Source organism: Cibotium barometz, chromosome 20, assembly GCF_041138505.1.
Source record: "Cibotium barometz isolate CiBa-2024 chromosome 20, ASM4113850v1, whole genome shotgun sequence".
Lineage (NCBI taxonomy): Eukaryota > Viridiplantae > Streptophyta > Polypodiopsida > Cyatheales > Cibotiaceae > Cibotium > Cibotium barometz.
In genome coordinates, this window is record NC_141065.1 from 40658364 (window position 1) to 40683997 (window position 25634).

General features: G+C 43.3%; 1 protein-coding gene and 1 long non-coding RNA gene across 4 annotated transcripts in view; one reads left to right on the plus strand and one right to left on the minus strand.

Annotated features, from left to right (window-relative positions):
- Positions 1-7091: 7091 nt before the first annotated feature.
- LOC147627873 (uncharacterized) lies at positions 7092-10736 on the plus strand. Its single transcript, XR_015268343.1, has 4 exons — positions 7092-7304; positions 7824-7930; positions 9747-10082; positions 10196-10736. It is a non-coding gene; the product is annotated as an uncharacterized LOC147627873 (long non-coding RNA).
- LOC147627874 (auxin response factor 12-like) overlaps positions 8362-25634 on the minus strand; it is a 106666-nt gene continuing 89393 nt past the window's right edge. For 2 of the 3 annotated variants that reach the window (XM_086814847.1, XM_086814850.1), the window contains 10 exons: positions 24207-24291; positions 23995-24085; positions 23678-23845; positions 23413-23535; positions 23197-23272; positions 22804-22942; positions 9899-10891; positions 9550-9794; positions 9232-9422; positions 8362-8953 (listed from right to left, as the gene is read on the minus strand). In XM_086814847.1, coding sequence (XP_086670973.1) covers positions 8788-8953; positions 9232-9422; positions 9550-9794; positions 9899-10891; positions 22804-22942; positions 23197-23272; positions 23413-23535; positions 23678-23845; positions 23995-24085; positions 24207-24291 — 2277 coding nt within the window. In that variant the 3' untranslated portion in view covers positions 8362-8787. The remainder of the gene's footprint in view (positions 8954-9231; positions 9423-9549; positions 9795-9898; positions 10892-22803; positions 22943-23196; positions 23273-23412; positions 23536-23677; positions 23846-23994; positions 24086-24206; positions 24292-25634) is intronic. The other variant, XM_086814849.1, reaches the window with a different exon arrangement.

Below are 25634 nucleotides of genomic sequence, written 5' to 3' on the forward strand. Positions count from 1 at the left end.
TCTCTATCAGTCAAAGTGCCATTAACTGTACATATGGACTTGCGCTCCCTCACATGATTTCTCCTTCCTTTTTTCCTTTGAAATGAGGTAACATGACCTTTAAAGACCCATGCTATTTGTCTATTGTTTCCATCATCCTTTGCATAGGTGAGTAGGTAGGGAACTTATTTTGACAAATAAATTTAGTTAAAGTAGGTTAATTGCCAATAAATGGATTGGGAAGAAATTGATAAATAACACAATTTGGAAACATTTGCTCTAGAAGCGATAAATCTTATATTTTCTCTACATGGAAAGATTCAAGTCTAAACGAGCACGAAGATCAAGATAAACTTGGAAACATTTTCTCTAGATGGCAAGATTCAAGTCTAAGCAATCACGAAGATCAAGATCAATACCCATAGAATATTCCTCGTGAAGATGAAGATCAATATCCATATCATATTCCTCATGAAGATCAAGATCAAAAGCCATATCATATTCCTTAATACAAATATTTTTGTTGGGGTTAGCTAGTCATTGAACCATATAAGTGTTCACCCACGATCGTTGTGTCTTGTCAAGTTTAAGCGTATCTTTTGATCTTGTGTGTCCACTCAATGATCATAGTAATCCTTGCATCATCGCTACTCTATCTTTGGAGCATCAAGTGGTCCTTAGCTCTATCTAACAAGCGATAAGGAAGCACCATGCTAACACATAGGATCTTTCTAAAAGCCCACAATGTTGCATGATCCAAAAGGGACATAACCGTATTGATCCCACTTCAATTAGAGTATTTTAAGATCTTATATATTCTTACTTAATCTGACCACGAAACTCAATAAACATCCCACTACATAAGAAATACTTTCTAAGTCATCAAACTATACCTTATAGGAAATACCAATCAAATGTATTCAAACAAACATACATCTAGCATGCAAGAATCCAATAACATACAAGAAAGCAAGAGTAGAGAACTAGAGTAGTTAAAAAAATGAAAGATGTCAAACTTTAAATGATTCACTAAACTCTATTCATTAAAGGTATGGCCAAGTAATTATCAATCTGATGATAATTAGAGTGTTGATTTATCAATATAATTATTAACATACTCTAAGATATACATAAAAGCATGCACAAATTTTGATACCATTTTCTCATAGCATGGAGGATCCTTTAAAGGATCAATTTTGTCTAAAGATGGGCTAATTGCTCATTGTTAAGGGTTTGGTATTGTTTGATCCATTTGGGAGGAGTGCTAAAGAGGTGTGTGTGAGTTATCCCATAAGAAAAGGGATTTTAAGTGCCTTGGTGCAAGGAGCGTTTCCACTCTTGAAGGCAATTAATAAACATCCATGTCTTGTTAGGTCATCTTTTTCTTTGTTAGCATTTTCGTAGGGTAATATGAACCCATGATTTTCCCGTTGTTGTTTGGTCCATTTACATGTGAAATAGAGAAGTGATAAGAGGTGTGTGTAAGTTATCCATATGTAAGGGATTGTATTGTGCCATGGTGCCATGTAAAAAAAGGGGGAGTTTCAACAGTGATTTATTTAGTAATGCATGTTGTGTGTAATGATTTTGATGATTTTAATGTAATTTTTAATAGTGTTTAATGATGATGGCATATATTTTGATCATGCCCTTTTATCCTCAATGATATATTTTTGTGAAGGGCAATGGAGATGCTGCAAGCTACTCATAGTAGATCTTGGAAGGAGCTGAATCCAAGTACATAAATCAAACTTTGCATTAAAGTAAAACTTACTTACTATGAGAATCCAATTACTCAAATCAAACTCACAAATCGATAGTACTACGTTTATAAGAATAAAAGTATTCTTCCAAGGAAGGGCATGTTCCTTGCATCTTATAATGTTTGGAGAGGAAGCATGCCAATTCTTTGCACACATAATGCATTATATATATAAATATACATGTACACACATATTATTTGTGTGCTTACAAGAAAACGTGTATGCACTTTCGTTACCCCTTCATGGAATCCACATTTTTAAAATCTTTAAAATCAAATTGCTAAAACAAAATAACACCTCTAGATTACAAAATCTGAGACACACCAATAAAATCAATTTGTTAGCTACATATTTCTTGTTTGTTATCCTAGCCTTGAAAAAGTGAAAGATCACCTATGCAGAATTTGAATAGTGGTGCTCTTTGAGAAAACTTCAAAATCATATTTTACTCAAAGTATTAGAGAGGTTGATAGCCCATTGGTGGCAGAAAGATCTTCAATTACATTAGCTAAGTTTATGCAATAAGGCCTTCCACACTAAGTTATAAGTAAGTTTGGGCATGCACACTTCATTAAAGTGTGGGCGAATAGGTTATAAGTAAGTTTAGAAATGAGTATTCATATTGCACAAACTAATTTTTAGTAACACCCTATAGAATCCATGGAAATACATTGATTCTCTCTCTATCAGTCAAAGTGCCATTAACTATACGATGGACTTGTGCTCCATCACATAATTTCTCCTTCCATTTTTCCTTTGAAATAAGGTAATAGGACCTTTAAAGACCCATGATATTTGGCTTTTACTTCCATCATTCCTTTGAAATAAGGTAATAGGACCTTTAAAGACCCATGATATTTGGCTTTTACTTCCATCATCCTTTACGTAGGTGAGTAGGTAGAGCATTTAATTTGGTAAATAAATTTAGTTAAAGTAGGTAAATTACCACCAAAAGGAGAGGGAAGAAATTGACAAACAACATGATTAATAAATCCAAGATGGCAAGATTCAAGTATGAGCAATCTTGAAGATTAAGATGAATAACCATATCAGATTCCTCATCCAAATTTTTTTATTGGGGTTGAACCATAAAAGTGTTCATGATTATTGTGACTTGTCAAGTTAAAGCATGTCTTTCAACCTCGTGTGCCTACTCGATGATCATGGTAATCCATGGATCATCATTGCTCTATCTCTGGATCATCAAGTGGTCCTCTACTCTATCTAACAAGCGATAAGGAAGTATCATGCTTACTAAAAGGAAGTAAGCTAAATAAAATCCCACAATGTTTCATGATCCAAAAGGGATATTTTGAAAAGCCCACAATGTTGCATGATCCAAAAGGGATATCACCATATACCGTATTGATTACATTATCTAGAGTGCTTTAATATCTTACAATTATTGGTTAATCTAAGCATAAAATCAATAGACAATCCACTACACAAAATACTTTCTAAGTCATTAAACCATACCTTATAGGCAATGGTACTAGATTGTGGACAACTTAAATATCTAGAGTAGTTAGAAAAATGAAAGATAAACTTTAAATAATCCACTAATCTCTAGTATGTAACTAAAAATTAGCATACTCTAAGGCATACATAAAAGCATGCACACCTTTTCATACTATGGAGGGTCCTTTCAAGGATCAATTCTCGATAAAAGGCATGCACACCTTTTCATACCATGGAGGATCCTTTGAAGGATCAATTCTCTATAAAAGGGCCAATTAATTGTTGTTAAGGGTTTGGTTTGTTTGATCCATTTACATGTGAAATGGGAGAAGTGATAAAGAGGTGTGTATGAGTTATCCCATAAGGAAAGGGATTTTAAGGAGTGTTCCTACTTTTAAAGACAATTAATAAATGTCCATTTTTTGTTAGGTTATCTTTTTATTTGTTAGTAATTTAGTTGATTTACAGGAAGGGTAATGTGAACCCTCGTTGATAACTTTAACAAGGGTCAATTGCCTGTTGTTAAGGATTTGGTATTGTTTGCATATTTACATGTGAAATGGGAAAAGTGGTAAAGAGGTGTGTGTGTGTGTGTGTGAGAGAGAGAGTTATCCATATGTAAGAGATTATAATGTGCCATGGTGTGTGGTATAAAATGGGGAGTTTCAATAATGCATGTTTCAATCATGATTTCTTCAATAATGCATATTGTATGATTTTGAGGAATTTATTGTAATATCAATAGTGTATTAATGACGATGGCATGCTTTGATCATGCCATGTTGTTCTCAATGATAGATTCTTGTAGACGGCGATGGAGATATTGCATGGCTACTCATAGCAAACCTTATAAAGAGCTTAATCTAAGTACACAAACTACATATTGTGAAAATCCAATTACACAAATCAAACTCACAAATCGTACTATGTTTACAAGAACAAAAGTATTCAAGCATGTTCATTGGGTCTTGTAATTTTTGGAGAGGAAGTGTTCCAACCCTCCATTGACATAAAAGTAACGTTATATTATATAAATATGTATAAATAATTATATATGTACACACATATATTATTTGTGTTTTTTTATAAGAAAATGTGTATGCACTTTTGTTATCCCTTAATGGAATCCACATATACAAAGCTTTGAAATCAACTTGCTAAAATGAATCACTTGCAGATTATAAAATCTCAAATTACATAAGTAAACTCAATTTGTTAACTACACGTTTCTTGTTTGTTATATGATATCCTAGCCTTAAAAAAGTGAAAGATCACTTAAGTAGGCTATTATTTTCATATAAGGTGGTTTGGAAAAATAAACCAAAAGAATTAAGAAATCCCTCTACCAATGGAGCACACTCCTTGCTATTTTTATTATAAAATTGTAAAATTTGAATAGTGGTCTTAAATTTTAAAATATTATAGAGGTTGAATAGACCATTGGTGGTAGAAAGATCTTAACACTTGCATCAACTAAGTTTATACAATAAGGGTTTCCACACTAAGTCATAAGTAAGTTTGGGCATCCACACTTCATTAAAGTGTGGGTGGACATCCTATAAGTAAGTTTATAAATGAGTATTCTCGTACTGCACATCCAATTTTTAGTAACTCCCTACAAACTCCAAGGGAATACATTGATTCTCTCTTTATCGGCCAGAGTGCCATTGACTATATATATGGACTCATGCTCCATCACATGATTCTTCTTTCATTTTTCCTTTTAAATGAGGTAATGTTAAAAGACCCATGATACTTGGCTATTGATTCCATCATAGGTGAGGTAGGGCTATTAATTTGACAAATCAATTTAGTGAAAGTAGGTAAATTGCCAACCAAGGACTAGGAAGAAATTGACAAACAACACAATTTGGAAACAACTGCTCTAGAAGCAATAAATCCTAGATAACAAGATTCAAGTTTGAGAGATCATGAAGATCAAGTTTAATATTCTTATCATATTCTCCATCCATATATTTTTATTGGGGTTGGGTGGCCATTGAACCATAGAAGTGTTCACCACAATCGTTGTGATTTGTCAAGTTAAAGCATTTCTTTCAACCTTGTATGTCTCCTTGATGATCATGGTAATCTCTGGATCATCAACTCTATCTCTAGATCATCAAGTAGTCCTATGCTCTATCTACAAGCGATTTAGAAGTACCATTCTTACATATAGGATCTTTCTAAAAGCCCACAATAATGTTGCATGATCCAGAAGGGCCATCACAGTATCAATCCCACTTCATCTAGTGTGTTTTACGATCTTATAATTCTTGCTTAATCTGAGCACAAAACTCAATAGACCTCCCATTACACATAAAAAAAACTTTCTAAGTCACTAAACCATACCTTATAGGCAAAGGTACTATGAAGTGGACACCAAAATATATAGACCAGAGTTAGAAAAATGGAAGATATCAAACTTGAAATGATCCACTAATCTATAGTATATAATTAAATGTAACTACTAGGAAGTGGATACCTTAAATGTCTAGAGCAGTTAGAAACATGAAAGATGTTAAACTTGAAATGATTTATAAATCTCTAGTATATAATTAAATGCAACTAAACCAAATGGTACTAGGAAGTGGACACCTTAAATATCTAGAGCAATTAGAAACATGGAAGATGTCAAACTTGAAATAATCCACTAATCTATAGTATGCAGTTAAATGTATAGCTAAGTAATTATCAATATGATAATCAACATACTCTAAGGCAAACATAAAAGCATGCATACCTTTTCTTACCATGGAGGATCCTTTGAAGGATCAATTCTCTATAGAAAGACCAATTACTTGTTGTTGTTAAGGGTTTGGTATCATTTGACCCATTTACATGTGAAATGGGAGAAATGATAAAGAGGCGTGTGTGAGTTATCCCATAAGCAAATGGATTTTAAGTGTCTTGACCAAGGGGTGCTCCCACTCTTGAAGGCAATTAATAAACATCCATTTCTTGTTATCTTTTTCTTTGTTAGTGATTTAGTTCATCTAGAGGTAGGGTAATATGAACTTGTGGGTAATCTTGTTGTTAAGGGTTTGGTATTGTTTGGTCCATTTACATCGTGAAATGGGAGAAGTCATAAAGAGGTGTGTGTGAGTTACGCATATGTAAGGGATTGTAATGTGCCATGGTGCCATGTATAAAAAGGGGAGTTTCAATCATGAATAATGCATGTTGTGTGTAATGATTTTAATGATTTATTGTAATTATTAATTGTGTATTAGAACAATTTATAATAAGGAGTCTAGATCAAGGGCCTTAGGAGCCAAAAAAACAACAAGGTTAATGATGATGGCATGTCTATTGGTGTTGTTATTGATCATGCCCTTTTGTTCTCAATGATAGATTTTTGTGGAGGGGGCGATGGAGATGCTACGTGGCTACTCCAAGGAGCTGAATCCAAGTACACAAATCAAAATTTGCATGGAAATACAACATACTATGAGAATCAAATTACACAAATCAAACTCACAAATCGATAATACTATGTTGACAATAACAAAAGTATTCCTTCGAGGAAGGGCATGTTCCTAGGGTCTTGTATATATATGTGTGTTTACAAGAAAATGCGTATGCACTTTTGCTACCCTTTAATGTAAATCCACATATTAAAAAGCTCTGAAATCAAATTGGTGAAACGAATCTATACTTTGCAAGATTACAAAATCTTAGATTACTATATATACTAGTTGGGAACTCGTCACGTCTTTTGAGGCTTCCAAAATCAAATTCTACCCAAACCACTTCCTCCTCCCCTTCTCGAACCTCCAAATTCTTGCCATGTGGCAGCTTTGTGAAACTCTTCCTAAAGATAATATAGAGATATAGATATAAAGATAGAGATAGAGATGAAAGTATCAATGTAAGATGGATTAAACTCTATGAAAACAAAGCCCCCCCACACAACACGCGCCACACACAATCACACACAATTTGACCTTGTGGAAGTAACTCATAAAGACCCGAAGTCTGGATTTTTTTCCCCTAATGCGAGAAGCGGAAGCATCATATCAAGATGCCCACATCTTGGCAGACAAGGCACTGGCAAGCTATGGGTACTCCTTGGGCATACGCCCACGACAGGGTCAGAGTCAGGTGAGAAACCATCTGTAGCACATTCCACTTTCCGAGCTCCAGGGATAGGTGTTTGCAGGTGTGGGCGTGTCCGTTCAAAAGCTCCTGTGGTGTAAGTTTGCCAATACTTTTTGGGTTTTTGTGTGCGCAATAGTGACCTTATTGGAGCCTTTTCTCCATTGTTTTTTGAAGACATCACATAGATGGAGTCCTGTGGCTTGCAACTTCTAGTTTCCAGAGAAAGGTCCAGTAGCCATACTGCATTTGAACCAAGCAAGTAGAGCGTGCACACGCTTAGATCTCAATAAGAGAAAGAAAGAAAGAATCTAACAAAAGACCCAAGAGGTCTATGAAATCAATATGTGTTACAAGAAGTTCCATGTGTAAACTGTGAACATTGAAACTTTCCCCAAAGAAAGAAAGTTATATTAACTTCTTCAAAAGACCCAAAGGGTCTATGACAGACCAAAAAGTTTTTTAAAAAAGAGGGTTTCTCACCATAGGTTATTTAGACCGTCGCTTTATTCAATGTGACTGCAGTGAGTTGGTGTGGAACCCATGGCCTCCATGTTGCGATGTCGACTTACCGACCACTTGGCTACATGGTGGGGGAGTATGATACGAAAAAGTGATACAATGAATCCATGGTAATACTGCATCATGGAAAAACTGAAAGAGAAAAAAACTGGCTACGTATGATTTGAGCATGCAAATATGAAAACATAGTACAAGGTTAAAAGCCTATGATGTGCCATAGAGAGAGGAAGTGCGAGAGAGAGAGAGAGAGAGAGAGAGAGAGAGAGAGAGAGAGAGAGAGAGAGAAGAAAAGAAGATGTATTGATGTCTTGCAAAAGACCCAACGGGTCTATGAGACAAAAGGTGTACAATGTGTCCATGGAATCTCATCATGCAAAAAAAAAAAAGACAACATAGAGAGAGAGAGAGAGAGATATCGACGTCTTGCAAAAGACCCAACGAGTCCATGAGACAAAAGGTGTACAATGTGTCCATGGAATCTCATCATGCAAAAAAAAGACAACATAGAGAGAGAGAGAGAGAGGTACAGCATACACATTCATAGGTGTCAAAATACATTATATATAGAATACCAGATATATCAATGTATCCATCAGAAAGAAGGTACACAGTGTCATTGAGAATTATAGACAGGTTTTAACAGCTCTGTAGCTGACATCTAAAAGGTTGTCTTAGTAGTATTAGTGTTTTCACATATTCCCCGCCATTGCGCTTGTATCTCAGGATTTGACGATGGGGCATTGGAAGCAGAGCTTTCTGCTTGCATAGTATAGATTGTTACCGTCACGCAGCTGACCTTCTCGGCTTGTACGTTCTAAAACACCCTGAACCAGTGGGAAAAATGGCCTAAGTTATAAAGCATAAAGCTTCTGAATGTCATTGATGCCTAGCATGCTGTGACTTCATGCTTACAAATCAAATCGCTACTATTTGAAACATTGCTATCAAACAGCTTCTTGCTCTTCTCTTATGGGATCATGGGTGCATTTCCATACTGGCATTCTCCGGAGGTACTACTGCTCTGCTGCTTCTGCATCTGGAGAGAGTTCCGAGCTGCTAAATCGTCTTGATTCATTTTAAAAACCTGTGCAGTCGAAAGGATTTTGATGGTCCGAACACAATTCACGAACTCACTGCTCATGCCCAACCAATCAAACCAGGGAAAACCTAAAATAACTCATGTGAAGAGGGGAAAACCCAATAATAAAGTATACTCAAAAATCTCAAAGAGAAGGGAATTGGCAGTAGGCATTCATTTATGCAACTAAAGGTGAAGCCCCTAAGGGGGTTAAATTGGCCACCTCATTCACTGGCCTAGCCCTCTAGACTCCCTATTTGCATACCTGCCCTTAGGAGAAAACCATAAATACAGGTGATTAAACAAGTTTGCCATTCAAAACAAAGAACTTACTCCCAAGGGTCGTCTCCCACAAGAAGAATATCTTTTTCATTATCCACAAACACCAGTTTCCAAGTTGAACTTTGGGGATCCTCAAGCTGTCCTTCTAGGTTGAACATATGAGCGAGCTCCTTCCGCAGTTCATTATAATTTTTCATTCTAGAAACATCTATTGATCTCCCAACAGATCCTGACTTATGAACCTGAAATCCAAAGGCCCAAAAAAAAAGAAACCATTAAACAAAGTATGCTTTTTTCTCCTAAATGCTGGCAACTCAAGGAGGAAGCCTACATCCACAACAGTTTTGAAGAAGATTGTTCGGCTGAAACCTTTGTATAAGTGCGGACAGGTGTGGGCATTTGTGACCAGTTATACCCCCATTGCAGTAATGTCTCATCTGCACCATCATTATTTATTGTCCCTGAGGCTATGTAGGAGGTATCAAGCATTGTTTGTGATGAGACGATTGCTGCATCCATGCTAACATCCATTGTCTGACCATGTAACTCCTTGCTTATGGTGACAGCCCTTGATTGGAAAGGACCAGTGGCTGAACGCAGAAGAGATTGATTATCTGGTTATCAGCCAAAGAGAAGATCATTACCGGTGCCATCATAGCCCCCCTCTTTTGAAATGTTTTCACAGCAAAAAGAGGACTAGCAGGAGAAAGGGTGTAACCTAGAAGTTCCGGAGAGACTGAAAATAAGCATGGTGTAAATGTTGATGATGAATCGGACTGTCTTGTTTGACTTGTAGGATGAGGCCAGGTTGGGAAGACTTGTTCCTCTAGTGGTGGAAGGCTGGATAACACTGGTTGCTCTGTTGGTGGCTGCTGAAAAACACTCTGATTGGCTTGCAAAAGGTGAGATAAATGCCCATTATGATCTGAACCAGAAGTACCTAAATGAGATCTTTCAAGCATGCCTTGTACTGCTGCACTGGGTAGTACTGACTGACATGCTGATACTGTTTCAGATAAGGTGGAACAATGTTTCATTGCATCTGGCAAATCGGGCTGGGCAGGCAATCTATGAGAAAGTTCGAGCTGACCTGATGAAAGGTGCATCATATGTACGGGAGCATCTGATTTCTGCAGTAATTGTTTCAACTGCAGCACTGGCAGCTGAATTACTGATTGCGGTTGGTATTGACTAGTCTGGTGGTCACGTCTTTGAGATAAAGGAGGCTCCTCATGTGGCTGAGGAAATGGTTTGCTCGATGCTGGTTGCTGCACTGCTGGTAGCGTTGTTGTAGCTTGTAGCTGTAGGTGTCTGATTGAAGACTGCTGCTGGACTTGACTTTCACATAACTGCTGCTGATAGGAACTAGGTTGTGGCCATGTGTATTTTTGCTTCTGCTCCATTGGCCCTTCTTGTGGTAGCAAGAGTTGTAGTTGTGCCTGATGCTGCAGCATATTGGATGTGTCTGTACCCTTGAACTCCTGAGAAGCAAGATCAGCAGCTATTGCTTTGTACATGTCAGATTGGACAGCTTCTGGTTGTTGCATTTGCATCCATTTTGCATTTCCATCCATATCTGGAAAAACAGAATGGATCAATTCAGCTTGTTGCATCCATGACACGTCTTTGCTAACATTTGCAAAAATAGAGTTGTTCTCTCCTTGAAGCCACTTGAAGCACCTCTTGCTTCCCTTAATGTCACCTTCATTACCTGATAAATAAAGTGCATACAGTTAGTCTCTAGACTGCTAGGATTGTCACAGGAGTGACACTCTTACAAGTTAGCTAAGCTGACCTTTGTGAGGCCTCACGAAGGGATGCACTTGACTGAGTGATTATGGGTAAGTTAAGGTTTATGCACGTAGGATAGTGGTAGGTGCATGCGCCACTATCTGGGTATTCTCTACATAGGATAGTGGTAGGTGCATGCATCACTATCTGGGTATTCTCTACGCTTTTGACCTATGGGCAGGCTTCATCATGTCGACATGACACCTCATAGCACGGGAATTACGTCTAACGCTGTCATGTGGACTGGCACTTCATGGTAGGGGACTATGTCCACACACCAAGGGCGAGTATGCTTGGGACTTTGGTCCGTGCTTAGATTCAGAGTACGGTATTCCGGTTGGCATGGGGACATAATGTCTATCCCCCTAATGACTGCTAGCTACAAGCTAAATGTAAGGGAAAAGGGTTTGGACAGCATAATGGGCACGCTCTCCACTTTTGGGAGATGTGTGGCCTCTGCTGAGGGCCACCCTCTCCATGTATGGAAAGGCTTGTCTTTTTGTTGTACTTGTGTGTGCGAGTCTCTAGATAGCATAGGTTTTGCTTCATTGTTTCTCTATTATTTTGACTTGATATAATGATGTTGAGAATATATGGAGTGCTTTCTATCAATTAAGAGCACTATCAGTTTTATGTGTGGTTTTATGTGCTTTCTATCAATTAAGAGAAGTGTCAATTTTATGTGTGGTTTTGTAGAGGATGATGAAGGTTGCAACGCGTTACATAGGGGGGAGTTGGGCCGGTTTTGGCCTCAGTGGTGTCATTGTGCAAAGTTTCATTTTTCAGGATTGTCTTTGTCTTGTGTTGTTTCCATTTCATAAGTGTTTGAGTGTTCATTATTTACGAGACGGTGCCCAATTTATGCTTACACCTGACCGGGTGAATTGCATTGGTTTCAGAGCATGGTTGTTTTCCTCTCGTTAGCGGGCAAACGATCTTGTGGGCTTGGACACTGCGTAAATATTGCACTTGACTTTATGGACAGGCAAGCAAGGAGTTTGCCCTCATGGTATTGCCTTAGACCCAACTAAGATAATGGACATATTACATTGGTTGATTCCCAAACATGCTAAGGAGTGTTACATCGAAATTCCTTGGTTTAGCACAAGCTTAATGGGGTCATGTAGACAAGTTTTTTGATATTGCTGAATGTGCTCGCTAGCCTAGGTAAGAAACATACCTAGTGGTTGACCATTGTGGACACATTGCACAAGTTTGTCATGTTGATACCGTGCAAGGGCAATGTTGTCTTAGAGGAGATAGGTATTTTATTTTTATGATATTGGTATCCTGTAGGGAATACCTAAGTTTATTGTTCTAGACCTTGATAACAAGTCCATGGGCCAATTTTGAAGAGCATCATTTTGTAATTTTGGGCGACGTTGAATTTCTGCAATGCCCGTCATGATTGATTGATGGTCAAACGGAGGTTTACAATAGATTAACATTTGATGCTCTCAAGTGCTATGTTCTTGACCAGCAAAATAGTGAAGCAAGGATTAGTGACTCTCATGCTAGTTACAAGCACCAAATAGATCAACATAGAAAAGATAAGTAAAAAGTCGGTGATTGGGTTTACTTGAGGATTAATAAGTGATGCTTGATTTATGTGTCCTAAGAAGTCTTTTTTTTTCTAGGAAAAAGATCATTCTATTAGTTATTGAGAAAACTGTTAGCAGTTATCTCCTATATGTACAGTGAGGGCCATTGTTGTGGGTGTGCCCGCCCAGAGCTTTTCTCATTTTTTTCCATTTTTCCATGTTTTTTCCTATTTTTTCTGGGTCGTGGGAGGTTGTCCTACTCTCAGGACTAGCCGATTGATGTCCTTTGCTGGCCGACTGTCTTTTTCACAGTTGTGGACATGTTGCATCCTGTCGGTTGTTTGACCTGGCCAACCAGCACTTTGGGGTGGTATAAATACCACCTTTGTCCCCACCCCTAGTTTTTTACCAGATCTTGTGTATATAGCAGAGTTTATATAGCCTCTCTCTCTCTCTCTCTCTCTACACTTCTGCGTTTTGTTCTCTACAGCACTTGTCTTATTTTTTTGCTGTGCATTTCGACTTGGGATTAGAGCCCCAGGTGGCTTGAAGCTTGGAGACAGTGGGAGCTTGAGGGTTTACTGATTTGTGGTGCTGATTTAAGATTTATTGAGCTGGTTGGGACTTGGAGATCGGGTAGAAGGCGGCCATCACCGTTGGACAGCCACCTTGCATATTATTTACAGCCTCTTCTTCATTTTTTTCCTCCACCCACCCTCGCTTCACAAGACCTTGTGAACCCTTGAGATGGCAAATTTGCTTGAGATGGCTGAGAAGCACATGAAGATCCCTACTCTCCCCACATTCCCGGTGGATCGACAGTTGGACGGGACCAACTACGGCATCTGGAAAGTAATGATGGAGTCTATCTTGGAGTCCTATGACTTGGCTGATTTCATTGTGGTTGGTGTTCCACGGCCAGAGTTGAAGGATGGGGAGCTTTTACCCTCTAATCGGAAAGAATGGGAGGCTTAGGCACACGTGTCAATGCTTGTATGCGTTCTTTCATCTTCCTTAATTATGGTATCACCCATGAAGCAGATTTCCTTGGAAATGCAAATGTAGGTGATGAATCCTGCAAAGTCTTCGATGATGTGGGAGCACATCAACAACAAGTTACCTGCTCTTCAGCAGGAGGTTCTTCAGGTTGGGGAGGAGATATCTTCGGAGGACATGGCCATAACTTTGTTGTCTCATTTGACCTCTCAGTATTCAACTTTTTACTCCTCTTTGATCACCAGTGGCAGGCTCAGCACCATCACATGGGAGGAGCTTGTGCCTATGGTCTTGGATCAGAATGAGCGTTTTACGAACCCTCCAGAGGACGGAGGTTATGAGGCCTTGACTGGCCAATGGTCGAAAGGCCGCAGTAAGGGCAAAGGAAAGTCTTCACAGGAGAAGACTTCTGAGGAGGAGCCCAACTTGGATCGTGACGCCTTGAAGGCAGAGAGAACCTATAGCAATTGTGGCGAGAAAGGCTACTATTGGAGGAAATGTCCTAAGCGGAGCACCGAGAAGGGTGTAGATTCCTCAGCAGTAACCATGAAGACTCTAGCTTTTGTGCACTTGGAGATTATGGACATAGATGCTTCATCTTCTTGGAGCAAGGAGGCGGTTGGACTCACTGCTAGGGACACTTGGGACTAGATTCTAGACAGTGGTGCTTCCAGGCACATGACTCCTTCCCAAGAGTTATTACAGGATCTAGAAGGCACACGGGTCACATCCTGATTGGTGACAAGTCCACTATCCCTATTCATTGTCATGACCTTGTAAATTTGTGTAGCGTATGTGTGGGCATGGTGGTCAGTGTGCAAGACATATTTTTAATGTTCACCTTTGGGACAAGGGGACAAAGGTTTTAAAAACTAATAAAACCCCATGTATAGAGGGGACAAGGGGGCAAAGGTTTAAAAAACCTTTAAACCAAAAGAAATCTTTTTGTGGTGGTCGTGGCCCTTTTTGGAGAGGGCCCACGTTATTTTTGGGGGACTCTCTTTTTGGAGAGAATCGGGCTGCAGCATATGCAGGGGAGTTTTCTCACTCTTTTTGGCGACTCGTGGGCTGCAAGGAAGCGTGGGGCTGAACAGCACCTAGGCTTTCTCTCTCTCTTGCTAAGAGTCGACTGCAGCATACACGCGTGTGCTTTTCTCTTGGAAAGGGTGGGGAGCTGGACTGCAGCTACATGCAAGAGATTTGGTTCATGGGAAGGCTGGCGACTGGCTGGGCTGCACGTTGAAGACACAGGTTTTTTCCCTCTTTGCAACAGGCTGGTGTACTGGTCGGGCAGAGCACACAGTCTCTCTCTCTTTCGATTTAGGAAGGCTGGCGGGCTGGGCTACTCAGGCACAGAACTGCAGGACAGCGTTGGGCTTTTATCACGCCTCCTCTCTCTCTCTCGTGGAGGGTGGCAGATTGCAGGGGGGAGCAGAGACGTATTGCTGCACAGAGACAGCCGGCCATTGTTTACTCTCTCTCTCTCTCTTTTTACAGGCTTGTGGGTGGTGTCAGACGCACATAGGTTAAAGCTCTTCTTTCTCCGGCTCGTGGGCTGTTCGGAAGTGCTACTCTTGGTCCCTTGTGAGAGGAGGGATTTGCAGCCTAAGAGGGCAGAAACAGGTGCATATCTAGCATGTTTTTGGAAGAGTCTATGAACTGATGTATGGCTGTGTTTTGGCTATGTGCATGGGCCAGTTAGATGCGTATTCAAGACGTCGTGGATGTACTATCTTGGCTGATTAGAGGTGAATAACAGTGTGGTGTTTTGGGGCACAGGGTTGTGTGAAACCTCTATGCTAAGAGGTCTAGAGGACTGGCAGTTTGGACATGCATATGTATAAGCCATGAATGGCCATGATGTATTCAATTAAACTCTTCTATTGAATGTGAATAAAGAAATACCGAAAGGGGCGCCAAGCTTTGGGGCCAACAGGTGTTGTCGTTCTTTTTGTGTAGGAGCACTCTAGCTCCCTTTTGCCTGTGTCTTATTTATTGGATTACAACTGTGTTTGGGTGACTGCTAGTCTACCGCACTTTGGTCTCTACCAAAGGTCGGTTTCATTCACAGTGAGGGCAGGTTAGAGATCGTTCCTGATGGCAGAGGGGGGAAGCATTTTTCCTAAGTAAGTTCTATACGTCCCATCCCTTGGTTTTCATTTGCTGTCAGTGCACGAGGTTTGCAAGACTGGCATACGGGTGGAGTTTGATGAGCATTTTGTTGCTCTATGGGACAAAGCAATAGGCCAGGTTGTATGGGAAGGCGAACTGGAGAATGGGATCTACAAACTCTCAGCACTCTCTCTTACAGGTTCTCCGTTAGGTGATTTGTGGTAGTTTCGTCATGACCACTTGAATGTGGCTACGTTGTGGCGGCAGGCTTTCTGGGACCAGATGGTGGATGTCTTGCCAAATGTTGGCAGCAGTAGGCAAGAACATTCCAGTTCTTGCATTTGTCAGTTAGAGGAACCTTTACAGGTGAACTATGCTTTGATGTCTCGTATCATTCGGGACAAAAAGCCTCTTGCAGTTGAGGAAAAAGCTCTTTCCCAAGGGACATGTAGGAAAGCCATGCAAGTGGCAAATGGTGACTTGCGGGAGGAGGCATCTATTGAGCAGCCTCCAAGCTTTGAGGTTCCGGGTTCAGAGGGGGTGGTTTACAGGTTTCAAAAGGCCTTGTATGGTCTTTAGCAGGTTCCCAAGACTTGGCATACCAAGTTACAGTTGATGATCCTTGTGAGCAGGTCGATGCCTCTCTGTATTGGAAGCTTGTTGGTTCATTGATTTGGTTGCTGAACACCAGATTGGACTTGAGCTTTCCTGTGGGACTGTTGAGCTCATTCATGCAGACGCCTTTGAAGACTCATTGGGACGCAGGATTGTGGATCTTGTGGTATCTGCAAGGTACGAAGGATCTTGGACTCTTCTATGACACTAGAGGGGGAACGACGGATGGAGTCCGACTCCAAGGTAGGAGTTACTCAGATTGGGGAGGAGATCTAGACACGAGGAGATCTATATCAGGCTACGGATTTACCCTTGGCTCAGGAGCTATTTCATGGAGCAGCAAGAGGCAACCAACTTTTACCTTGTCGTCTACAGAGAGTATTGGGTTGCTTGTGGTGCTACTTGTGAGGTGGTGAGGTTGCAGAGGTTACTTGGCAAGATTGGGTTTCTCCTGGCGGAACCCATAGTCATCCAGAGTCACTTTGTTCGTGAGAAGTTTTTTGCTGATGACATCTTGCTAGAGTTTTGTTTGACAGAGGACAATGCAGCGGACGTCTTCATGAAGTCTCTACCTCAGGCTATGCTCCGGTAGCACTCCAGCTCACTGGGGTTGGTTCCACATCCAGGAGCTGAAAGGGTGTGTTAGCAGTCATCTCCTGTCTGCACAGTGAGGCCGTGTGCCCACCGAGAGCTTCTCTCATTTTTCTCCATTTTTCCATGTTTTCCCCTATTTTTCCTGGGTCGTGGGAGGCTGTCCTGTGCTGGCCGACTCTCTCTGGTGCTGGCTGATTCTCTCAGGACTGGCCGACTGATGTCCTCTGCTGGCCGACCATGTATATGCTGGCCTAGAGTGCCCTCAATATCTGACATCTGAATCCTACGGCCCAGCCGTGCAGTGTAAGCAAAAAGGGGGGTGCCAGGCATCTCCTCATGTCCATGCCATGTCTACTCTCTCGGGTCCCACTGAAGACTCGTGAGAGGCCGGCCCTCCCAAATCCATAATTGCCATAGTCTCTCTCTCTCTCTCGCCACCTTGGCCGGTGGAGGGTCGATGAGCCACTCATGTGCATGAAAACCAATCACCCTCACCCTCTGCAAGGCCTATCCCTTGAAATACTCTAAGTGGGTCTTCGCTCTCTCTAGTTTGCCATGAAGCCCAATGGAGAAGATGAGTAAGGCGGAACTCTCATCCGTGCCATGAACTTGTGCGTGCTGAATACTCCCAGCCACTACGAGGGAGGAGGCTCCGGTATCAAGACCAGCCACTCTGGAGCGATGGAGGAGTTGATGTCTCTACCTTGGATCCCTGTAAGGCCCTTCTCCTGGGCCTCGAGGGGTAGCTGTTTGAATGTGAGCTAGTCTTGCTTAACAGGGCGTGGCTCTGTATGGAGGGCTCAGTGATGGCGCCCCCTCTGCGTCGCGGCTGCTAAATGATAAATCTCCAAGCCACCTTGTCTTGGGCAGGTCTCCCGTCGTTGCCAGCCAGCCCACAGAAAGTTTCGGATTAGACGCTGAACCTGGTCAATACAGGCCCGAGAGAAAGACCAGCAGGAGGTGATGTACCACATGGTGTGGCGAGAAGAACATGGTTCACCACCACAACCCGGCCAGCTAAGGAAAGCCTGGCGGAACTCCAATAAAGTACCTTCTTCTGGATGCTTTGAAAAAGAGGGGCTAGCTTCTACTTAGGGGAGATGTCAATGCCAACGTGCCATGTGAGATAACGAATTGGAATGTCCCTCGGGACCCATTGAAAGGCCTCAACTGGATGCCAAGTTAGGGCGGGCGATGAGTCAACCCAAAATCCACATGACTTGTGCAAGTTGAACTGTGCTCCAGATGCACGACAGAAGATCTCAATGGCCTCGAGCGAGTCTCTGGAGGTTCCCCTTGCCCCCCCGACAAGTATGCTGTCGTGTCATTGACGAACTCAGGATCAAGCGCGATCCCAGATGATGGAGAAATAAGGAGACTGGAAGCCCGTCCTCTCCCGGGCATTTGCCCCTAGGAAATGCTGTCATGCCATCGCACTAGCAGCCACCTCTGAAGCCTTGGTGTGGTCATTTGATGTAGAACTAGATGCTGTCTTCTTTGCTTCATGCTAGGCCTTGTTCTTTTTCTTCACCTCATAGACCTTCATGGTGTGGCCCTTCTTATCACAATACCAACACTTCACCTTTGATTTTGACTGAATGGTGCAGCAAAAGCCTGCTTCTCACCTTTTGTTCTCTCTCTCTCTCTCTCTCTCTCTCTCTCTCTCTCGGCCATACTCATTAGCCCCATGCTTGATATTTTGGAGAGTGGTATACCATCTACTCAGAGCTGATGTTGCTCTAATGTTTCTATGTTCTTAGTATTCCATAATGAGTTTCCATGGACAGTTTTGTATCACCCCAGTGAGATAGCTATGTTTATGCTTTCTTTCTGTTTTATTTTCCATTCCATGATGAGATATGCCATGGACATTATTGTATCACTTTGGTCTCATAGGCCCATTGGGTCTTTAGTAGACGCTTAATATATCTTTCTTTCTTTCTTTCTCTCTCTCGTGCAAGAGTGTGTGTGTGTGTTCATGTAATCAAGTGTTTCTCTTTCTTCTCCTCTCCCATTGACTCTGCATTTTTTCACATGGTATCAGAGCTCGGGCTTGTGGTCTTGGGCAACCCTCACTCCTGTCTTCGGGTGGCTCGAATGGAGGAGGGTGTTGGAGGCAATTTGAGCATGAAATTACCGGAAGATGTGCTGGATTATCCCATATGCAGAAACATGGGAAGTCAAAGAGCCATATTTATGCTAGAGTTTCACCTTGTCATAGTCGTCTCCCCCGGCTGGTATTTTTGGGGGGCAGCACGCTAGGAGGTGGGAGTCTGGTGGTGGGGGGTTTGCTGCAGTGCCCAATGGCAGGAGTTGTTTGTGCTTGTGGTGGTGTGTTGCCTGGTTGCCCTGATGGCCTGGGTTGTGCTTGGACGAGGCGGCGCGACTGTGAATTTCTTCGTCCACTCTGGAAGGCTCTGCAGACAAATGGTCACTTCCAAGCCAACCACTTCATGGACTGGGCCACCATGAGGGACACCTTCATCTGCGCCTTTTGACTGGGTAACTATGAGGATCGCCTTCTCCAAGAGCTAGGTAGACTGCAACTACTGCCAGGGGAGAGTTTGTCAGAACTAATGACGCGGACCACAGTGCTGATGGCCCGCTTAGTGGCTTGCCTTGCGACTTCATGGTGCGTCAATGGGTCTTGCCCAGACCACCCAGAAGTAGATTTGAGAGAGTCGGCCAGCGTCAACCACCTTTTGGAGTTCCAGGTGCTAGCCTCCCAACTGGAAAATGAATGCCTCATGTTTGAGGGTGATGTGGGCTCCACACTTCCTATTGCAACACCACTGAATGACCCAGTGGCTCAGCTGAAGCAGTTGGAGACACTCAAAGTGAGCCAGAAGTCTCATAATAAGGAAAGCATTGTGCTCCAACTCAGGAAAGAGATTGACGAACTGAAGACCCAACAAGAAGCCAAGAAGGGGTTGTGGACACATCATCCAGGAATGGCCAAAGAGGAGGTACTGGGACATGAAGACAACTGTTATTATATGAAGTAATTCCGTCAACTTCACCAACAACAAGCTCCAAACCCTGCCTCAACAACTCCTAACCCTACCCACTATGCTACTGCTTCTCTGCCAACCTTCCACACTGTCACCCCCCCCCTTTGCCAACAATCTACTCCTTAGGTGACCACTTTCCACCACTCATTCCCAACCCCTCTGCACTAGCCACTATAGCAAGAGCCCCCATGAACCGTCCCCCACCCCGTAATCACTCCGTTCTTTGTTACAGATGCAGGAAGTATGGCCACTATCAAAGCCGGTGCCCCCTTCCTGAAGGCGCACCACCCTGTAGGTACTGCCCGGAATCCAAGGATCATTACACCCGGGATTACCCCAAACAACGGGCACTTCAACTGACTTGACCTTCCAAACAGTTCCAGCCACCCACTTGGTCTCAATAGGAACTCCACCGTCCACTTGCTCTGCTGCACAGAACCCTTCCTCCTCCACCCGTGGTGTGTCCACCACAAACATACCAACCATTTAGGTGGATCCACCATCAGCCATAGTGGTCACATGTGTCCAGAAGAGGGCCATGCTAGAAACCAGCCAATCCAGGGGATGAGCACCAATCTCCCACTTCCCCACAGTCATAGATCAGTCCTTGCAAGCCTTCAAAGATCTCCATAACCTTCCCTCTGAATTGACAAACCACCTCCAAACCACAGCTTCCACCCTTCTCTGTGGAAGATTTGCTAAGGGAGAGTAAGATGGCGGTGAATCACTTTCATCTTCTACAATAAGCCACTTTTTACATCTCTGAAAGAGTGTGCGTACTGAGATGCCCATCTCTCTCATGGCAAAAGTTTGCTGCTACTGGTTGTAGGTTCCCCTGGTTCTTGACTTCTTGTGTTTGCGTTTCCTTGCATATGGCTACACTAGCATCCGCATCAGCCTGGTGTACATGCAAATCATGAGATCCTTCTTTGGCTACCCCATAACCCAGTTTATATAGGTGTTCATGGCAGCCTTTTACTGGCTGACTAGGGCTAGGGTTGGGCCTCTCCATCTTTATGAAACATAATTGTTGGACATGTCCACAGCCCATAGATTGCACACTATCCATCTCCCCTTGATTTGATCACTAATACCATCAAATACGGGTTCGTACACAACTGCCTATCCACCCGACCAAACGGTCTATTAAGTGTATGGGATGCCAAGAGGGTTACAATCTTTTGTGGGACTTGCACAACGCTGAAGCACACGGGACACGCACCACTTTGACCACCCCTTGGCGGTACACCGGCAACTTGTCCGTAGACAAGGGCTCACAATGCCTTTTGTCCAGCCTCACGGCCCTGCACTTGTCCTGTGCAGTATGTCCACGTGTCATCCAAGTGCAGAATGCACGTGACATTGAGGGTACGGGCGCCACCATCTACAAGCAACTGTCTGCCAACCTATGTCTTGTGGACATTCCTAGTCTTGACTTTGTTCTACTAGTGAGGTTTTTTGTTGTTGTGGATTTTGGGGGAGGGGGGTGCAAAGGAGAGGAGGGGGGAGTGTCATGTGCGCAGTGTGTATCTACTGTGTGCTACACGCACGCAAGACTAGCTTTGAGGTTTGGGGAAGCTTGGAGCTAGATAGACTAACGGGCGGGCACCCAAGTATGGACGGGCGGGCGCCCAAGGGTGGATGCGCGATGACCGGCCAAGAGCCTATAAAAGGGTGGCCAAGGTTAGTCATTAGTCATATAGAGTCTCGCGTGATTTGTGAGAGCTCTATGGTCTGGAGCCTGGATCTAGTGCAGATGTGCACTCGGCTTCATGCAGCCGAGGCCGGCAGCAGTCTCGAGGCCCGCAAGGGTAGCACCGTGGCGGTATGGGACGTCACGAGGTAGAGATTGGTCGGTACGTCCATCTAGTTAGCTCAGCTTGTGGCTCGGTGGGGACAGCCAAGTCTGTGGGCTTGCCCACGGCTGTCATGGTTGGGAGGTGAGTCAGGCCTGCAACCCCTTCTTGTTTGTTTGGTTTGTTTGCAGATTTCGAGTCTCGTATTAGGAGCGTTCTACAAGGAGATCCTATGGGGATTTGACAGGGAGCCTCATCAATTGGTGAGGGAGAGTGTCTAGAGGTATTCTAGCTCTGACGGCATTGCTTCGCTGATTCTTCATCTGGCGGCATGCGAAACACCTTAGCAAGAAAGCTTGAGAACTTGATGTGCTGGATGAAACTGAAGCTGAGAGGACTTGGAGGTCCGTTGTTCAAAGAGAGCAACTAAGGGTGGCTGCTTTTGGGAAAGTCTAAATGGCCACCATGGAGTCCTTTTGTAGGGGATGAAGAGCCGGTCAAAAGATGATAAAGAAAGCAGACCATCAACAATGCTGCAGAGGAGAGAAAAGGCAGAAAGAAAGGGAAAGGAATCGTTGCTTCCTTCACGGTCGGGGCAGCCTGCCAAGCAAGGCCCAGGCGGGCAGTGCTCGATGTTGGGAGGCCTCAGGAGAGTGGCAGGGATGGGCAACCACTTATATGCCACAAGACTTCCAGTGGGGATTCTGCACACAGTAGCCTTGATCTTGGCAGGTCTGTGCCTGCCGCAGTGAAACCTTAAGAGAGTGGTCTGCCAATCCTCTAACAAAAGTCAGTATGCTCCATATGGATAGACCTAATCCACACCCTCCATGGCGGCTGCTAGGATAGCCTCTAGGCAGCTCCAGGGATATGGATGAAAGAAAGTGGATTTTTAGTGCACATTGAGCACTTGGCCTTTCCTGTCTGGAGGTGAGGATAGGCTGACTGCCTCATAGAAAAGGAATCACCTTTATATGTCTTCTAGATGGAAAGAAACACCCTTACATAATGGAAATCAAAGACCTTATTCAAGAACGCACACCATCAGCTTGACAATCTTATTGAGATGCACATATGCAATGTATTTACACAATTCAATCCTGGCTTTTCTGCGGTATAGATTCATCATGTTAGGTGCTATATCATGTTAGATTGCTTATAACATACCCAGAAGACTAAGGTGTTGTGGTTGTTTTGGTGCCATGAAATAAGGATAGCAAGTAAGAAATGGGGGGTATACGGGTTCAATTTCCCAAACAGATACTCGGCGTGGCCTGTCATCAGCACTTGATTCATCCCATCCAACCTGCACACCATAAACTGATTTCCTCAATTCAAAGTAGAAAATGTGAATGTCTTGCTATACCAAAGACACATCAAGACTTTACAGCAGCAAAATGGTAATCATGCTGAGTGTCTCTCTTTCCCAGAGGCCTTGTCCATGACGAATACAAAGCTCTACATACTACAAGATAATCAGTACACTTTGAGGTAGCTAGTAGTAGCATGCATTACAACAGTGCTTAAAGCCCGAGAGGCGTCTTTGTTCACATCAATTACCTCAAGAGTACGCCAGTTGGAGCTTGGCCAACGGGCCGGATCAAGATCTCCAATTCCAGTTATGGTACCCATGTACCTATTTTAAAAGTTCAGACGAGTGGCTTAGCTGCAATGTATGCAATGATGGTTGGTTAAGCTGAACAAGGTTGAATAGTCATAAGATGCTGCAATGCATGTATGGTAGCATTGAACCAGGTGGTGTCGTATGGTATTCACCTTCTTACAGTTGACTCTCCAGTTTCAAAGGTCATCTGAAAGCGCATTCCCATGGAAACTCGGTTGCAATGCACCGCCTTTCTGTACTTGGCCAGAGGTATAACAAACTCTGATGGGCTTGTCCTGTTAGCAAATCAGAAAGTTTCAACTTTCTACAAACAAGCAATGTTCTGCCATGTTAACTTCAGCATACATGCACCCCCCCCCCCTCTGTGGCACCCGTGCGCGCGCGCGCGCACACACACACACAGAAGGTTGTTCTGACCTGGGATTGTAGAAGACTTGGAAACAACTGCTGGTGGCAGCAGCATGGGCTGCGGCTGCAAGCACTCCAATATGCATGCTGTCACTAGAAAGTACTGAGGAAGGCATCATAGAATGTTGCATATTGACCCGCCGTTTGATTCCCAAAAGCAGTTGTCCTTTTTCATTCCTGTTTAAAGTAAGATTAAGCAAACAAAAAGTCAAGAATACTATGTTCAAGAGGCTGATTGAACACCCCAACAGCCATATAAATCATGAGCTAAAAGCTTTAAGAGCAGCTTACATATATTATTACAAAAGTACCAAAAACCTATTTACCTGATGAACAGCACGGAATCACCTGCCAGAAGTCGTTTAGTACCCACAAATAGACTCCATCCTGTTGTCAGTAGATGCCTCTTTGGTTGACCTTGTGAATTACATAGGTCAATATTTTAGTGAAAGGAAAGAAGCTCAACTGATGAAGCGCGCACTGCTAGTGGCACATCAATAGTCAAACAAGATGTCAACTTACGTTATCTACTACAGACCTCGATAAATGTGCCGAAACGTCCACATCTGGTCATGTAGGTCCTTTGCTTGTAGTTCCTGAGCCGGAGGCTGTTTGGTAAAATCCTATGGTACCACAAACAAGCCACAGTGCACAATCAGCCAATGAACTTATAACTTGGCAAATATATGTTTTTCATAGACATGAGGGGTGGGTTGGTTAGGGATTTTTTTTTGAGGGGGGGTGCAGAGGGGGGGAGGGTGTGGGGGGCGGTGGGGTCGCTCTACAGAGGAGACTACTTGTGAAGGGATGGGTGAAAAAGCCACATTGGTGTCCTGTAGCACAAAGTGATCTCATCCTTGCCTCCAAACAAGAAAGATGTTTGGCTCCACGTGTAGAAAGGCTGCCTTCTGGTCCTGCATGGCCTTGGAGCTACCTGAGAGGCATCCCCAGAAGCTGCAAAGGGGATGGATGAGGTCTGTCTAGATAAATCAGGAAGGCTTTGCAAGATGAGTTGCTGACCTGTAATGGTTTCCTTGAAGTGGACCCACTAAATCTACCATGCGGCATTTCTGTGGTGAAGAGCTCCTAACCTGGGCATTGGAAGGATAAGAGGACGTTCCCTGGTAGTAGCTTGAGAAGGAGCCCCTGTTCGCGACCCTACACCCCCGCTGTAGCCGTGTGTGCCTAGCCCCCGTCTTTGTGCTATTCACCCCCTGTTTGCCAGCCCTCCCCCTCCTCCCACTCGTTTCTTGCCTCTCCTTGCTGGTCGACGCCTCCCTGTTTACCAGCCCTCCCCCTCCTCCCGCTTGTTTCTCTCATCTCCTCGCTGCTCGGCGCCATTGGGGCTGCCTTGCCTTCCTCTTGTCTAACCTTCCATCCAGCCCGGCCAGACTGTTTCCCCCACCCACCCACCCCCCCCCCCCCCCCCCCCCCCCCCTTTTTCTCCCCCTTCCTCCTGTCCCCCCCCTTTTTTTCTCCTTTCTCTGTGTTCCGGCCAGTCGCATTTGCTTGTGCTTTGTCAATAGGGGGTGGTTCCCTTTGGCATTCCCCCCTTCGGGGGACTCCATGGTAGCTGCTCCACCATCCCCGGATTACTTGGAATGGATCATCCCATGAAGCAAGTGCTAAACAAGGGGCCTATTAAAGCAACCTTGAGGTCCTTGAAAGCCTGTAGTCCATAGGGTATTTCCTCGTATCTAGGGGATATAAAATAATACCTTTTCTCTCTAAGAACCACGTAACTATCAGATATCTGAACACTAGTCATAAATGACCTCTGAAAGTGTTCCTATCAAGACAGTGTCCAAACTAGAACACCCATGGTATAACTCTCCTTTTGTACCTTATCCTCTGCCAAATGCACAACGGCCCTAAAGCAGGTCAATTCTTTCTAGGGCTATTTGCACCTAGAACTGCATCTTCAAGTTCTAATTCTCAAGGGAAATATAACCTGTTAAGTATTATC